Source organism: Dendrobates tinctorius, unplaced genomic scaffold (assembly GCF_039654945.1).
Source record: "Dendrobates tinctorius isolate UK_male_01 unplaced genomic scaffold, ASM3965494v1 ptg000046l, whole genome shotgun sequence".
Classification (NCBI taxonomy): Eukaryota; Metazoa; Chordata; class Amphibia; order Anura; family Dendrobatidae; genus Dendrobates; species Dendrobates tinctorius.
In genome coordinates this window covers 30,948,708-30,966,580 of record NW_027361714.1, presented here as the reverse complement: position 1 = coordinate 30,966,580, position 17,873 = coordinate 30,948,708, and the positions used below count along the sequence as shown (strand labels likewise).

The 17,873-nt window shown below is 42.3% G+C and overlaps 1 protein-coding gene across 2 annotated transcripts in view; it reads right to left on the bottom strand.

Moving 5' to 3' along the window:
• Window positions 1–17,873, bottom strand: part of LAMA2 (laminin subunit alpha 2) — a 1,313,887-nt gene that overhangs the window by 790,678 nt on the left and 505,336 nt on the right. For both annotated transcript variants that reach the window (XM_073575794.1, XM_073575795.1), the window contains exons 8-9: window positions 10,022–10,200; window positions 6,238–6,343 (exon numbers count right to left, since the gene is read on the bottom strand). In XM_073575794.1, the coding sequence (XP_073431895.1) occupies window positions 6,238–6,343; window positions 10,022–10,200 (285 nt within the window). The remainder of the gene's footprint in view (window positions 1–6,237; window positions 6,344–10,021; window positions 10,201–17,873) is intronic.

Here is a 17,873-nt window from a genome sequence, read left to right as displayed (position 1 = left end):
TCTCAAAGTGCAATTGTTAACAATTCCGAAAAGAGGGAAGAATAGGAAGCATTTAAGGAAACCAGGATGGATGAACACAGAACTTAAGCACATGCTAAAAAGGAAGAAAAAAATGTTTATGAAATGGAAAGAGGGAGGCATATCTAAAGAAGAATATAATGCTGTCTGCAGAACCTGCAGGGCACAAATCAGATTATCTAAATTTTGAGGCTTGCAAGAGATGTCAAAAGCAATAATAAAGGATTCTGGGGATATGTCAAAAGTAAAAGAAAAGTCAAAGATGCTATAGGATTTTTACAGGATGAAAATGATGAAATGGTAAGACAGGATGTTGAGAAGGCCAAACTTTTAAATTCCTATTTTGCATCTGTTTTCTCTCAGAAAGGAAATGTAACATCAACTGTTCTTCACTGTCCTATTAAGGGAATAGAAGAATCCAGGATATCTATAAACAGAAAGATAGTGAGGAAACACTTAGCTAACCTAAATGAATTCAAGTCTCCAGGTCCAGATGAATTACACCCAGAGTACTGAAGGAGATAGCAGAAAAAATTTTTGAACCCGTCTCTCCCTAATCTTTGAAAATTCTTGGAGAACAGGAGAAGTCCCAGAAGACTGGAGAAGAACAAATGTTGTTCCTATCTTCAAAAAGGGGAAGAAGGTGGACCCAGGCAACTATAGGCCGGTGAGTCTGACTTCTTTACCAGGAAAGATCTTTGAACAACATGTATGTCAGTACCTGGATAAGAATGAAGAGATTAAACAGAGTCAGCATGGGTTTGTAACTAATAAGCCATGTCAGACTAACTTAATTTCCTTCTAACACAGAATCACAGATTGGGTGGATCAAGGAAATGCTGTAGATATAGTATATCTTGACTTCAGCAAAGCATTTGACAAAGTATCTCATACAAGCCTTATTGAAAAAATGACTAAGTATGGAATGGACAAGGCAACTGTTAGGTGGATTCATAACTGGCTTAGTGATCGGACCCAAAGAGTGGTCGTAAATGGCTGCACATCCTGTTGGAAGAATGTCTCAAGTGGGGTACAACAGGGCTCTGTCCTGGGCTCTGTATTGTTCAACATCTTTATCAATGATTTAGATGAAGGAATTGAGGGTAAACTGATTAAATTTGCTGATGACACAAAGCTAGGAGGGATAGCTAATACTAGAGCAGAGAGAGAGGATTCAAAAAGATATAAATAAACTGGAGAAGTGGGCAGCAACTAACAGAATGGTTTTTAACAGGGAAAAATGCAAAGTACTGCATCTGGGCAATAAAAATGAAAAAGTATATACGGAATTGGAGGAATAGGGCTGAGCAACAGCACATGTGAAAAAGACTTGGGTATACTAATAGATCACAGACTGAATATGAGTCAACAGTGTGATGCAGCAGCAAAAAAGGCAAATGCAATTCTAGGATGTATTAACAGAAGCATACAGTCTAGATCACGTGAAGTCATTATTTCCCTCTACTCCTCTTTGGTCAGACCTCATCTGGAATATTGTGTCCAGTCTTGGGCACCACATTTTAAAAAAGACATCAACAAACTGGAGCAAGTTCAGAAAAAAGCGACCAGAATGGTGACCGGTCTGCAAACCCTGTCTTATGAAGAAAGGTTTCAGGATTTCGGAATGTTTAGTTTGCAAAAGAGAAGACTGAGAGGAGACTTAATAGCTGTCTACAAATATCTAAAGGGCTGTCACATTGTAGAAGGATCAACTTTATTCTCATTTGCACAAGGAAAGACAAGAAGCAATGGGATGACACTGAATGGGAGGAGACACAGATTAGATATTAGAAAAACTTTTTCACAGTTAGAGTGATCAATGAGTGGAACAAGCTGCCACGAGAAGTGGTGAGTTCTCCTTCAATGGAAGTCTTCAAATAGAGGCTGGACAGACATCTGACTGGGATGATTTAGTGAATCCTGCTTTGAGCAGGGGGTTGGACCAGATGGCCCAGGAGGTCCCTTTCAACTCTACGATTCTATGATTCTATGATTCTATGAAATGTATGGACTACTGCTCTGAGTAGGGCACTAACCGCCTTTTTCAATGGGCTAATGTGGACAGCAGAAGACAGGCTGTGAGCGCAAAAACAGCTGGGAAAATGGCCCGGTGCGTGCTTGGTAGCAGGCAGTAGGAAATGTTTGGACGACTGCTTTGCGTGAGACACTAACTGCCTTTTTCAGTGGACTAATGTGGACAGAAGAAGACAGGCTGTGAGCACAAAAACAGTGGAGAAAATCACCTGGTGTGTGCTTGGTTGCAGGCAGTAGGAAATGTTTGGACTACTGCTTTGCATAGGGCACTAAACGCCTTTTTAAGTGGACTAATGTGGACAGCAGAAGCCAGGCTCTGATCCCAAAAACAGCAGGGAAAATAAATCGGTGGGTTTTTTTTTAAAAAAAGGCAGCACTAAATGCTAGTGCTCTGTGTGCTGGAAAAATATTGCTTTGCCTCTAACAAGAGCTGTTTTGAGATGAATACTGGAGGAAAACTTTAACCTCTCCCTACATAATATACACGTGCGAATAGTTAATAGTAACAAATATACACGCTCATCACTAAATGTGATGCAAAATCAATTTTTTAAATAAAAAGTGTCTTTTATTGTGTGACAGCAGCCAATCATAAAAACCCAATATAAATCTGGTAACGCTGTAATCGCACCAACCCAAAGAATAAAGTCACCTAATGATTTATACCGTAAGAGGAACAGCATAAAAAATAAATAAAACCAATTCCTCTCCTGCTGTTTTTTCTATTCTGCCTCCCAAAGATCACAATAAGGCTCGGAGCACATTCATCCTGTGTTCTGCGCTGAGCGCTTGCATTGGGGTTTCCATGTAAATCTCTGAAATAAGTAATTCAGAAGGAACCTCTGGCAGAAGATTTCCTATAATGAGGCAGATAGAGGCACTGTGGATGCAGTCTGGACCTGTGATCCGGCAGTGTCTGTCTTTTTAGGACTGCATAAAAGTGCCGTTGGCCACAGTTTTGGGCACTTTTGGAAAGAAGGATACCGCTGAACAGAGCCCAGATGCAGTGCAGAGTGTAACTATGCTGCCTCATTATAGTGAATGGATTCATTTGGAGTTTCATCTGTCACGTCACTCTGAGATTTAGATGGAAACCCCAAAGTAAGTGTTCAGCGTAGAGCGCCGGATAACTGTGATCCAAAGCATTATGTAAAATGTTCCCAATAAAAGCTTCAAAACAATCCACAAAAAAAATCCCTGCTCAGATCTGTCATCTGTTAACGGAAATATAGGGGGCTTACACTTTACTGGTAGTAAAAGGCTCTGGAAAAGCAAAATGGCTCCTCACCTGCTCAAAGAATTTCAGCAAATTCTGCACTCTCAAATCCAAATACTTTCTCCCTTCTGAGCCGCACAGTGTACCTAAACTACATATAAAGTCCACATGTTTGGCATTTCGGAAGCGGTGAGAGCCCGCCTAAATTATGGGTGCATGCCTTGAGAAGCACAAGCTGGGCATAACATACTGGTAACTGCAAAGCACTGGTCACTACAGCGAACTGGTCACTACAATGGCAGTTTGCAATTTTCACTTGGCAACATTCATTTCTGCTTGTTTCTGGAAAATACCCATAGAGTCAAAATTGTCACTACATCTGTAGATAAATTCCCTAGGGGTATAGTTTCCAAAATTGGGTCACAAGAGAGGATTCTGCTCTTCTAGCAATTAGGGGCTCTGTATATGGAATTCTCAAGCTGTTCTAGGAAAATCTGCGCTCCAGGAGGCAAATAGTGCTCCATTCCTCCTGAATCTCTCTGTATGGCTAAGTAGTACTGTACATCCACATATGGGGTATTGCCACATTCAGTAGAAATTGTGGGACAGATTTTAGTGCCATTTTAACCCACTTCTTGTGTGAAAATGTAAAATCTGGGGCTAAAACAAAATTTTGGTGGTAAAAATGTAGTTATTTTTTCTTCACTGCCCAATCATAAAATTCTGTGACACAACCGTGGTGTCACTATGATCACTTCACCCCTAGATGAATTCATTGAGAGGTGTAGTTTGTAAATGGGGTCACTTATGAGATGTTCTGCTGTTCTGGCACCTCATGTGCTCTCTCTGTGGGTGATGGCCCCTTCAAACCATAACAGTAAAATCTGGTGCTCCTTGGCTTCTGAGCTTTGCATTGTGCCTGAAAAATATTTCCTGATTACATGTAGGGTATTTGAACACTCAGGAAAAAATGGACCTCAGTTTGTTGTAAAAAAATTTTTACTAGCTCTTAGAAAAATTAAAAACTTGGTGCTAAAACATCATTTTAGTGGTAAAAATGTAATTTATTCTTTCATAACTGCTCAGTGGTATAAAATTCTGTGAGGCACATGTGATGTCAATATGATCACTGCACCACTAGATGAATTCATTGTGGCACCTCAGAGACTATGCCAATGTGACATGGCACCCTCAAACCATTCAAGCAAAATCTGAACTCCAATATGGTGCCTCTTCCCTTCTGAGCTTTGCATTGTGCCTCAAAAGTAGTATTCCCCCACATGTGGGGCATTGGAGTACTCAAGAGAAATTGCAAAATATACTGTATGGTGCAACTGCTCCTGTTCCCCTTATGAAAATGCAAAATTTGGGTCCAAAATAACATTTTTGTGGGGAAAATGTGTTTTTTTTTTTAATTTTCACGGCTCAATGTTATAAACTTCTGTGAAGAACCTGGAGGTTCAAGGTGCTCATCACACTACTAAGTAGATTCATTAAGGGATCTAGTTTCCAAAATTGGGTCACATGTGAGGAGTTTCCACTGTTTAGGCACACAAGCGGCTCTCTAAATGGGACATGACATCCGCTAATCATTCCAGGAAATTTTACATTCAAAAAGTCAAATGATACTCCTTCCCTTCTGAGCCCTGCCGTGTGCCCAAACAGAAGTTTTAGCTCTCATATGGGGTATGGGCGTAGTCAGGATAAAATGCACTACAAATTGTATGACAGACACTGTCAGGTTGGCGCGGTTATACTGATTAAAATGATACCTTGCTTGATGAAATCCATCTTGTGGTTGTTGATAAATCTGTATTTGTAGTTTTCAACTAATGAAATTCTGGTGCTTCGGGGCAGGCCTGTGCATTGGTCTTTATGTGGTACTCTGCTTACATATGCATGCTTATGGGCTTATGACAGGTCACTGATCCTTCAGTGTCCTGCCTCCTATTTTACATAATGCATATCACATTGTGGGGTTAGAGAAAAAAAATGTAATTCAGCAAAATGGCGCTGGCAGCAGCGCCTGCACAGTAGCATGTATTGCATTATGCATACTGTATATGCGTTCCGATAGATGGTAGTGTGCATAAAGACCCGCATACAGGCCCACCCCAAAGCACCACAATCTCATTAACTAAAAACTACAAATACAGATTAAACAACAACCACAAGAAAAATTTCATCAACCAAGGTATCATTTTAATCAGTATAACAACCAAACCTGACAGTGTCTCTAGTTTACTAAGCAAAATCCTGCTAACAGGTTCGCTTTAACTATGAGTTCACTCTTTGCTCCTTGGGCAGCAAGAAGGAAATGAGGATACCCATGCTTTTTGTGTGAATGGGACAGCTAGGATGGCACTTATCCTAGCTGGCTAACGAGAACATCTTTACAACCTGGATTCAAAAAACTAGTTGCGAAAAGTTTAGTTGATGCCACTAAAGTTCTTCTACCAACCCACATTAAGCTTGGACTGATGAAGCAGTTTAGGAAAGCTCTACTGAAAGGGGAGATTTTTAAGTACCTGTTTACCAAGTTTCAAGGACTGTCTGATGCAAAATTGAAGGAAGACGTTTTTTGTGGGTCCAGATATTCGAAAACTCATGAAGGATGAAGTGTTTGAAACAAGAATGAAAGCAAAAATGTACACAATATTATATATAAAAAATATGTTCAATATTTTTCATATATAATATTGTGTACTTTTTTTACTACAATAAAGATTTTTCTTGTTCTTCTCTCTTGTATGTAATTTCTCGCGCCTTTTGTGCAAAATCCATAAGTAATGGTTAAAAGTAGAAGTGTTTTTTTTTTAAAATCAGGGCAAAAGAAAACATAATAATCAGTCACTGGATTAAAAAAAAACCCATAATAAACCAACATTCTGGATGGCAGTATGATGAACAAATTGTTTTAAACTCTCTTTTCCTGTAGCATTTGGCATACATTTTTTGTAAATTGTTACCTTGACTTTGAGTAGCTTCTTTTGAGTCTTTGACACATTCATCCTTTAATGATCCTAATGGATCACAATCACATGGCCGACAAGGATTAGGGTGGCTTGGAGACAGCTAATAAGGCAAACATAATATATAATTATTAAGAAATATCTGATTTGTCTAGATTAAGTAATATAAAACTAATAATAGTAGTGTGAATGAGTCCCAACTACAGTCAGAAACTTTCTCATTTGATATTAAAATCAGAGATATGAAGGCTAGATTGGAATACAGTTTTCGCGAAAGGTTTACAAACTGTTACAAATTTGGGTTTTCACAAAGTTTTCTGCTTCAACATTTTTACATCCTTTAGTCTTATGTTTCTATGATTCATGAAGTACAACTGTAGGCATTTCATAAGTTTTTAAACTTTTATTGACAAACCCACCAAGTATATGCAAAGACTATTAATAATATTGACACTTAAAATAGAAGACTTATGCAATTCACCCTCATATCCCCTTCTGGGGCAACTGCTGTTGACAACTCATTCTTGCCCAATAATTGTTGATTAGAGGTCATCACAATTTCAGTATAATGTTTGTTTGTTCACCAATTTTTTGAGGACTGACCATAGGTTTTCGGTAAAAGGCTACTTTCACACATCCGGCTTTTGTACTCTGGCGCCGTGTTGAAAAGCCGTAGTAGCGGATCCGGGATGTGCCGCTGACACCGGATCCTGTGGCATGGCCGGATACGGTGCTGCTTAGATTTAAAGGAGCAGTGCACCTGCTCCAAGGTATCATCTGTTGACAACTCATTCTTGCCCAATAATTGTTGACCAGAGGTCATCACAATTTCAGTATAATGTTTGTTTGCACACCAATTTTTTGAGGACTGACCATAGGTTTTCTGTAAAAGGCTACTTTCACACATCTGGCTTTTGTACTCTGGCGCCGTGTGGTGAAAAGCCGTAGTAGCGGATCCGGGATGTGCCGCTGACACCGGATCCTGTTGCATGGCCGGATACGGTGTTGCTTAGATTTAAAGGAGCAGTGCACCTGCTCCAAGGTATCATCTGATCCAGGGGGAAGAGAGAGAGGGAGAGGGAGAAAGAAAGATTATTTTTTGTCATTTGCCTGGCACGTCTAGAGTTAAAACTCACATTGTCCGGGCATGCGCTGTTGAAAAAAACGGTCAGGCGCTGTCAAAAAACGCAGCATGGGACGTTTTTTGCAGACGTCAGACTGCAAAGTTTGCCCATATCCGGCAAAAAATGGATGCGCCGCATGCCCATCCAGCACAATGCGGCGATAATGAATGTCTATGGGAAAAAAAACGGATTCGGTGCCAATCGGTACCCGATCCGGTTTTTACAAATTTCGTCGCATCGTGCCTGATTACAAAAGCTGGATGTGTGAAAGTAGGCTATCTGAGATCAGTGGAGTTTTCTGGAATTGAACCGAAATTTTGAATTATGATTAGAAATGAGCTAATATATTCTAATGGAAATGAATTCTATTTGAATATTAACAAATATTCTTCAAAATACAGATTTTTTGTTAAATCACTTTTTCATACGGATTCAGCAAAATAGCAGTTGATGACTACCATTTTTGTGAACAATAAAGGGCCATCCAAAGATTAGAAAAGAAAATACTTAGTCATGTTTAAAAGTGTTGACGCCCTTGAAATTGTTCCAAAAATTGGACATAATTTCATAAAAAACACTTAAAATGGGCAGGACAAAATTGACAACCTCAACTTAATATTTGGTTGCATACCCTTGGGATATAAATAAGTGCAATCAGTCACTTCCTATAACCATCTTACACCTCTCAACTGGAATTTTGGACCACTCTTCTTTTGCAAACTGTTCCAGGTCTCTTAAATTTGAAGGGTGCCTTCCCCCAACAGCAATTTTAAGATCTTTCCACAGATATTCAATAGGATTTAGATGTTGATTCAATGCTGGCTATTTTGGAATTCTCCAATGCTTTGTTTACATCCATTTCTTGGTGCTTTGTGTAGTTTGCTTGAAGTTATTGTCTCGCTGGAGGACCCAAGACCTAGGATGGAAACCCAACTTCTGACACTGTGCACTACATTGCCACTCAAAATCATTTGGAAATCTTCATATTTCCTGATGCCTTGCATAAAGTCAAGGCACATAGTGCCAGAGGCATCAAGACAACACCAACATATCTTTGAACCACCACCATATTTGATTGTAGATACTGTGTTCTTTTCATTATAGGCCTCATTCCATTTTTGGAACAATAGAATGATGTGCTTTACCAAAAAGCACTGTCTTGAGCTCATCTGTTCACAAGATGCTTTCTCAGAAGGATTTTGGCTTACAACATTCAGTTTTGCTTTTTTATGTCTCTATGTCAGCAGTGGGGTCCTCATTGTTCTCCTGCAAAAGCATTTAATTTAAATGTAGATGGATAGTTGCGCTGACTGTGATGCTCCCTGAACCTGCAGGACAGCTTGAATTTCTTTGGCATTTGATTGGGGCTGCTTATCCACCATCCAGACTTTCCTGAGTTGCAACCTTTCATCATTTTTTCTCTGCTGTCCACATCCAGGGAAATTAGCTGCAGTGCCATGGGTTGCAAACTTTTTGATTATGTCATGCACCATGGACAAATGAATATCAAAGTCTCTGCAGATGGACTTGTAACCTTGAGATTGTTCATATTTTTCATCAATTTTGATTCTCAGGTCTTCAGACAGTTCTCTTCTCCTGCTTCTGTTCTCCATGCTTAGTGTGGCACACACAGACACCCAATGGAAAGATTTAGTCAATGTCTCCCTTTTTATAAAGATTTTGGTGGAATTTTCACATTGCCCACACCTGATACTTGCCACAAGTGATTTGTAATGAGTATCACATCCTTGAAACAAAATTGTTTACCCACAATTTTACAAAGGTGCCAACAATTCTGTCCGACCCATTTTTAAGGTTTTGTGTGAAATTATGTCCAATTTGTCTATTTTAATTTTTTCCTGTTGTTTCAATACACACAAAGGAAATAAACATGTGAATAACAACGCATGTGTAATTGCAGTTTCAATTTTCAATTTTAAGGATGCCAATACATTTTGCCATCACTGTATACTCACATTTCCACTCACCTCTGCTCCTTACTGTCACCTGTTCGGTCTTTCTTATAACCACTTTGAGAGTGGAAATCCATAGGCCTCTCATGCTAGGCCAGGACTTAAAGCTCTGATGAGGCCACAATGTTTTTCCACATACGTTCAAGGTAACAGTGCACGTCATGATGTCATGACCTTATGTGCACTTGCATAGAACCATCCCAAGCCTTATGAAAGCCAGAAATCCAAGTGTAGTGTGACAAGTCCCAGGGATTAAGCATTCAGCAGCGAAAAGAAAATGCAGCACAGACCGGACAATATTGAGGAATGGTGGAGCTGGGGAAGTACACATACTAAGGGACATCCAATTTGCAGAAAATAACTTTTCTGCAAATCAAGTTTTCCAGGAGAATTCTCAACAACAGCCAATTTTAACCTCATTCAATCATGTCTAATCATGATTGCATAGACCACTACTCTGAAAAAGAGCATATAAAGCATAGGGGCACCATTAAGGAATGAGAGGCACAATTTATTGATTAATAATAAAAACAACACTATCATGGTCTGAACAATTTATAGTACTGTGTGTTTTAGTGTATCATGAGCTATAATATGTAAGCAATTTTTAGTGGTAAAAACACAAACACAACAATAATTTCAGCTAAAATTTAAAAATTAGATTAAATAGAATATATACTTTACCCATACTGGTCGGTAAAAGCCATCAACACAGGTTTCACAATTTATTCCAGCAGTGTTCTCAGTACAGTTGACACAAACACCTCCTCCATTATAGATTCCATTAATATTCAAGCTCAGATTCTGGTTAGCCACCTCTTGATCATAATAGCACTCCCCTGTCTTCCTGTGACAATTACATGCTGGGAAAAAAATATACTAGGTTACTTAACTTAGTTGTTAATTTTAAATCTGTAAAACAATATAATTGTCACAACTCAGCTGTTGGGTGACCCATGACCAGGGGCTCCTTCCCTTTCACTAACAATAGGCAGCGCCCTAGCTCACCCTATTCCCTGGGATACTTCTGAAGGTGAAGATGTCTGGGTCGCCACCCTTGCCTTATCTCCTGAGTTAGCCCTCCATCTATTCCCTTGTGCACCACAGCCCACCAACCTGACAAACAATGCTATACAAACAAGGATAAACTGAAAACACTAGGCATACAAATATTCACTCACATATAACAGAGGAATGCACTGGGGAGTGGAGGATGGGTAAAACACCAAAGTAGAGGAGGGAAAGGAATTACCACACTTACAAACCATGCAACAGTCACAGATAACTCCTCCAAATCTCCTCATATGAACACCTCTCCTCCTAATCCATGCAGCAAATGCTAGCCCTGATATGGATTTGAATCAGGACCCAGATTATAAAGGGGATGGGAGTGGCTAAATAAGCTCAGCTGAGAGCTCAGAGTTTCCAACATGGCCAAGTAACCCCTATTCTGACAAAAGAAATAAACACCATTAAAATGAAGGAGAAGTGCTTCCTCTCAGCGCAGGAAAAGGAGCAATCAGACACTGCAGCTTTCTGGCTCCTCTCTGTTGCAGTAACCTTGTGACAATAATGTATTGTTGGGGTTGTTTTCTTATAGACGTTCAATTCATTGAATTATCTTCTCTGATACATTGCAAAATTTATATTACTTTCTGCAGTGGAGGCATCAAATTGTAAACCTTTTTAGTTATTTTTTTTGCTCAGTATAAATCTTATTAGCACAAAGCTGCCTTTTCCTAAAAAATTGTTCTCTGTCATGAAAGAAGCCATCAAGCAAAAGTTATTCCCCAATAATAGTTCTTGCATAGATGACTAAGTATGTTTGAATGCTTCTTACAGCAAAACTTTGCTATCTCAATGATCTGCCAGCCAGAATCTTGGGATAAATCATGTGAGTAATTGGACTTCTGGTCTTTTTAAAAGAACTACTGTATTAGCACATTTCAGATTGTGACAAAGTCTGGATAGTTATTTGCTATAACCTGAGCTTAGCTATTAGACCATAAATATAAATTCCATGTTTCTGTCCTTACACATTTTAGAGGATGGATGACAACCAGTTTCAAAATTAAATTATTGAGGATATTGGTGTTAAAGACGTTGTCCACTACTTTTACATTAATGGCCTATCCTTAAGGTAGGTCATCAACGGTTGATCTGCTGGGGTCCAACATCCGGCACCCCTACCGATTTAGCAGTTATCAGTGTGGAAGGCAGAGGTTGCCGGCCAGAAATACTTGCTTGCTGTGGCTCCGCAGGCTACTACACATCCACCTGCTATTAATTTGAATAGGAGGTGGATGTGTAATACCCTGTGGCAGTCACTACAAGTAGACTGCCAGCTCCGCAAGTAAGCACTTCCGGTTGGCAGCCATCGCCGCCGACACTGGCAACAGCTGATCGGCTTCGTTGGGACCCAGCTGAGCTATCCCTTCCTAAGCATAGGCCATCAGTGTAAAGTAGTGGAAAACCTCTTTAAACTGATTGCAGTGCACATTCATCACATATGCACCAAGTCAGGATGAAGTGTTGGTATTTGACCTTTGAGAGAGAAAATATTAAGGAATATAAAATGGATTTAACTGATTATCTAATTAAAATAAGATATAATAACCTAACTTGCTGATAAGTTGGTATTCCTATCACTGAGATTCACATAGATTAGCAGATCTGGACATTTTTATCCCCAATGAGGAACTTTTCTCTACATTGCGAGATGGCACAATTGAACCGATGCCAGACCACCACTTCACTTATTCTCTACAAAAATCTATTGGTAATAACGCTCTTCATTCTATCAATGAATAATGGTTCCAGCACTCAAACCCCCACTGATCAACAAATTTTTATTGATCTTGCAAATGATATTTTATTTTAACCGGATAATCCTTTTAAGTCCTTTGGAAAGGTAGTACCTTGATAACTGATAAATTCCCAAACTTCAACTATTCTTGCAAGAATAGAGATATTATATTACATGTGTTGTATTTAATTTTGAATTGTGGAGCTCAGCAGACTAAATAAGATAAAAAATATATGGTAAATGCTTGTTCTTGATTGGTTAACTGGATGAATAAGTTGTCTAGATAGACAGTTATAATTGCAGAGTGCAGTCTTATGCCGAGATCACACTACGGTGTGTGATGTGAAAAACTTGCACTAGTCTCTCGCATCAACACTCGGTTCTGCCGCCGGCACTCAGGACCGGAGCAGCAGCTGCATGTACGAGTATTTCTATGCAGCCACAGCTCCGGTCCTGAGTGCCGGCCGTAGCGCCGGGGGTTGATGCGAGAGACTTGTGCGAGTTTCTCGCATCACACACGGTAGTGTGATCCCTGCCTTATAATCTCTAAGGTACTTTATCACAATTAGAAATATGCTATGACACAGAAGGTAGGCTTGCCTTGTAGCATAATTAGGAATGAGCGCGTATGCTCGTTAGGATTTGGTACTCGGTGAGTTATGCGGTACTCGTGGTACTCGAGTCCTAGCGAGTAGAGTTGAGCGAAACGGGTCGGTCAAATTCATAAGACGCCAACTTTTGCTAAAGTCGGGTTTCACCGATCGAAACCCGACCATAGTGTGAGGTCGGCCATGAGGTCGCCAACCCGCGGGCCAAAGTCACATTTCCCATAATGCTTCCAGCGCCTTTTCTCAGCCAATCATCAAGAAGAATGCACACTGTGGGTAACGCGATGACACAGGCAGCGGCCACCAACATCTTAGAGAAGGGCATTCGTGTGATTAGCTTGCTTTGTGTGGCATCACAGTGGCTATAAAAGCCCTGACCGCCGACCACCATTTTACTTCTGCCGATCTTAGCATAGGGAGAGGTTGCTGCCGCTGATTCTCAATAGGGAGAGCATTAGGCAACAAAGAAAAAAAATCTGTGCTTCTTCTGATAGCGATTTCAAATGTACAGTTAGTGTGCATTGACAGGGGAGGATTTTTGTGTGTGCAGCAGCGCTGGTGGTTATTAGACTGCCTTATAAGGCTACCTGATAGCTGCATTGCTGTATGCACACTACTGTGCGGACTGCTTTTTTCAAAGCAAAAAACTTTTATTCTGATTTTCTGCCCAGTTACAGAGCATTCATTTTTTCACACACTGCATAGAGGTGTACGCTCTTTACACACTACCGTGTACCGGCTGGTATCACGGACATATACATGCTATCTGTGTGTGACTCCGTCAAAAATAGACGGAGATTTTAAATTTTCCATACATACACAGTATAGAGCTGTCTGCTTGTCAAACAGTATTGTATATCTGCTGTTTGATCATGGTCAAATCTATACCGAGACAGCGTGTGTGTGACTCAGTAAAAAAATAGGCGGAGATTTTAAATTTTCCATACATACACCGTATCGAGCTGTACTCTCCTCACACACTACCGTGTACCGGCTGGTATCACGGACAAATACATGCTATCTGGGTGTGACTCCGTAAAAAAATAGACGGAGATTTTCATTTTTCCATACGTACACCATATAGAGCTGTCCGCTTCTGATACAGTACCATATATCTGCTGGTTGGATTACGGTCAAATACATACTGGGAGAGCGTCTGTGACTAAGGAAATATATACGGAGATTTAAATTTTTACCAACACCTTATATAGCTGTACGCTCCTCATACAGTACCACACATATGCTGGAATTTTTGTTACGTTTTCACAAACATGAGGAAGTATGGTGGAAGAGGCAACAAACGTGGGTGGGGGGGCAGCTGGTACTGATGGTGGTGGTGGTGCATCTGCTGGTTATGCCAAAAGCACAATAGCAGCTAAGGCAGGAGGTGTTGAGCCTGCGTCATCATCTGGCACAAGATGGCCTGTAAGGTTCCCTTTTCTGGGAGTAGGTAAACCGCTTTAAGTGCCGGAGCATCAGGAACAGGTTTAGGCTTACATTGCCGAAACAGCCACCAGCTCTATTGCCTACTCTTCTGAACTTTCAAAACCTGCAAGCAGTGAGTCGTCAGTGCAGGCTTCTGGTCAGGAAAAACACCTTTCCTTGTGTCCTTCACCCCCATCAAAAGTGAAGGATGCAGCAGCCCACACTGCAGATTACTCCATGGAGCTCATTTCACATACCATGTCTGGGTTATCCAGTCAAATCCTGAATTCCCCAGTCCAAGATGAATCTGACATGGAGTGCACTGATGCACAGCCACTGCTAGGTGATTCTGCTGGTACATTGACCCACAGCACTACATTGCCCTCGCAGTCTACTGAGCCAGAATCTGACCCTGAAGAAACTCAGGTGCCCCTTCCCGCATACTATACCACCTTACACGGTGACACAGAGGAAGGTGCAGATGAAATTGAAGAGGAGGTGATGGATGACCCAGTTGTTGATCCTGATTGGCATCCATTGGGGGAAGAGGGTGCCGCTGGCAATAGCTCAGAAGAGGAGAAGGATCCGCAGCAGGCATCGACATCGCAGCAGCGGTTATCTCGCAGGCCCGTAGCTGTCCAAAAATGTGGAACAGAAACCAAAAGAGTTGCAGGACAGCTTGGCCAGACGGTCAAATTCGCACAGCGTGCAAGCCCTGAAAATTTATACCATAGTAGGAAGAGTGAAGTGTGGCACGTCTTTGTCCAAATTCCTACCACATGTGCACCTGCTCCGACTGAAGGTAGCCAGCAATGCGCCATCACTTCCCCCACTGTAAGACCACCGCCACAGGTAAACACGCCACCAGCAATAAATGTTGAGGTGTCGTCGCAAGGCCAAAGCAGTCAGGGAATCACAATGCTTTTGCAACGAAACACTGAATCTAGGCCATCACCACCAACACCATCACCAACCCCCTCCCAGTCCGTCCGGTCCACCGCTAGTTCCCCCATATGCAGCTCTCATATCCAGCTCACCCTACCAGAACCTCTAAGTAGGACAAGAAAGTACTCTTCCTCTCATCCACGTACATTGGCTTTGAACGCCAACATTGCCAAACTGATCTCATTAGAGATGATGCCCTTCCGCTTGGTTGAAAGCGAAGCGTTCCAAGAGCTCATGGCCTATGACCTACCCATTCAGCACTTCTTTTCTCGAAAAGCCATCCCTGCCCTCCACCTGCATGTGAAAGACCGCATTGTCCATGCACTCAAACAATCAGTGAGTGGAAAGGTGCACCTCACAACAGATGCATGGTCCAATAGGCATAGCCAGGGCCGTTACGTGTCCATCACTGCGCACTGGGTTAATGTGGTGGATGCAGGCTCTACAGGGGACAGTGGCGGTGGAACAGTGCTGCCTAGCCCACGGTATAGGAAACAGTTGGCTGTAGGCGTTCGACCCTCCTCCTCCTCCTCCAGAAACGAAAGCTCGTCGACAGAGTGCAGTCACATGAGCACTCCATCCGCAGCTGCCAATGTTGTACACGAGGTGTCCCATTATCGAACAGCTAGTGGTAAGAGGCAGCAGGCTGATTTAAAGATGATGTCTTTGAGCGACACCAGACACACCATGGAGGTACTGGCCGACTACTTGCAGCGACAAACTGAGTCATGGCTGGGCAGTATACATCTTGAGCCAGGCAAGGTAGTCAGTGATAACGGCAAGAATTTTGTGGCAGCCATAGCCCTTGCAAAACTCACACACATACCTTGCCTGGCTCACACTTTGAACCTGGTGGTGCAGTGCTTCCTAAATAATTATCCGGAGTTAACAGCCCTGCTCCAAAAGGTGCGAAGACTGCTCGCACATCAGTCGCTCGCCTGTACACTCCAGCCGTATGCAGAAGCTGCAGCGATTGCTCCAGCTCCCCAAGCATCGCCTAATCATAGATGTTGCAACAAGGTGGAACTCCACCCGTCACATGGTTGAGAGGCTGTGTGAACAGAGGCAGGCTGTAATGCATTTGTGGGAGGATACACGGGTATGCAGTTTGACGGCAGACATGGAGTTGTTGGGTGTGCAGTCGTCAAAGCTGAAAGACCTCTGTAAAGTCCTTCAGTGTTTTGAGGAATGCACACAGCTGGTAAGCGCAGATGATGCCATCATAAGCATGAGCATCCCACTTATGCGTCTGAAAGTTTGACGCACATTAAGGATCAGGCGTCTGCAGCGGAGGAGGGACAGGAGGAGGAGGAGGAGGGAAGCCTTGATGACAGTCAGCCATTGTCTGGTCAGGGAACTGTCCTGGACGAGATGGAGGAAGAAGAGGTAGAGGAGGAGGAGGAGGAGGATGAGAGTGATGATTATTTTGGGGAGGAGGATGCTTCTCTGGGGCAAGAGAAAATGTTGGCGTGGCAAGGTCAGGTACAGGGTTTGTGCATGACAGGAGGGATGTGTATTTGCCAGAAAGTTCTCCTCCACCCACCACTGCCAGTGCATCATTGACACCTGGAACATTGGCCCACATGTGTGATTATGCCTTGCAAATCCTAAAAAGGGACCCCTGCATTGCCAAAATGATGAAGGATGATGACTACTGGTTGGCCAGCATCCTCAATCCACGCTATAAAGGCAAATTACACAACATCATGCCACAGGAGAACCTAGAGATAATATTGGCTAACAAACAAGCAACTCTGGTAAACTGTTTGTTTGAGGCATTCCCAGCACACAGCAGCGGTGCTGGTTCTCCCATGAGCTGAAGTGGGCAAAATGGATGAGGTGTTCGTGGTGCACACAGCCAAAGTGGCATTGGAGACAGGGGTTTCATGACCATGTTGTGGACTGATTTCTCAAGTACCGCTCACACAACTGGTAATACTGCATCGATTGCAAGTGACAGGAGACAGCAGTTGCTAACTATGGTTACAAACTACTTCTCCTCCCATATCAATGTTCACCCTCACAGGCCATTCCCCTTTGACTATTGGGCCTGTAAACTGGACACCTGGCCTAAATTGGCACAATATGCCTTACAGGAGCTCGCTTGCCCTGCTGCTAGTTTGCTATCTGAAAGAGTCTTCAGTGCTGCTGGATCAATCCTGACAGAAAAAAGGACCCATCTGTCGATCCAAAATGTTGATGATCTAACCTTCTTTAAAATGAACCATGCATGGGTTTCAAAGGATTTTGTCCCACCTTCCCCTGATGACACATAGGTTGCCAGAAATTTGGCTCGCATTTGTCCTCCTCTTCCTCGGACTTGTCAAATTCCTTCATTTGCAGCTGCTGAGTATACAGCCTACACATTAACATATGCCATTTTTTAAACCTCCCTAACTGGGCTGCCCACCCCCAAGGGCTGGGATCACCACCTGGTGCACCCGAGTAAATGCCGTTGCTCTGAATAGGTGGGTGGGCCCTCTCTTGGCCGACGGCACTGGCACAGGTCCCCTCATAGTGTAATACAGTGTCTCTGATGGTGGGGGGCCCACTCGTCATCAGACACACCGGTGTACTAGGGCCCTGTGCCAGTACCGTCACCCACAAGTGGGCCCCCCTGCATGCTCATGGCCACAGCACTTGCAAGTTGCAATACTTACCTCTCCCTGCTCCACTGCTGTGTAGTCTGGGCAGTTAAATCCTTCACAGGGACCGCCACAACAAATTTGGTGAACTGATCGATGATGGTTAA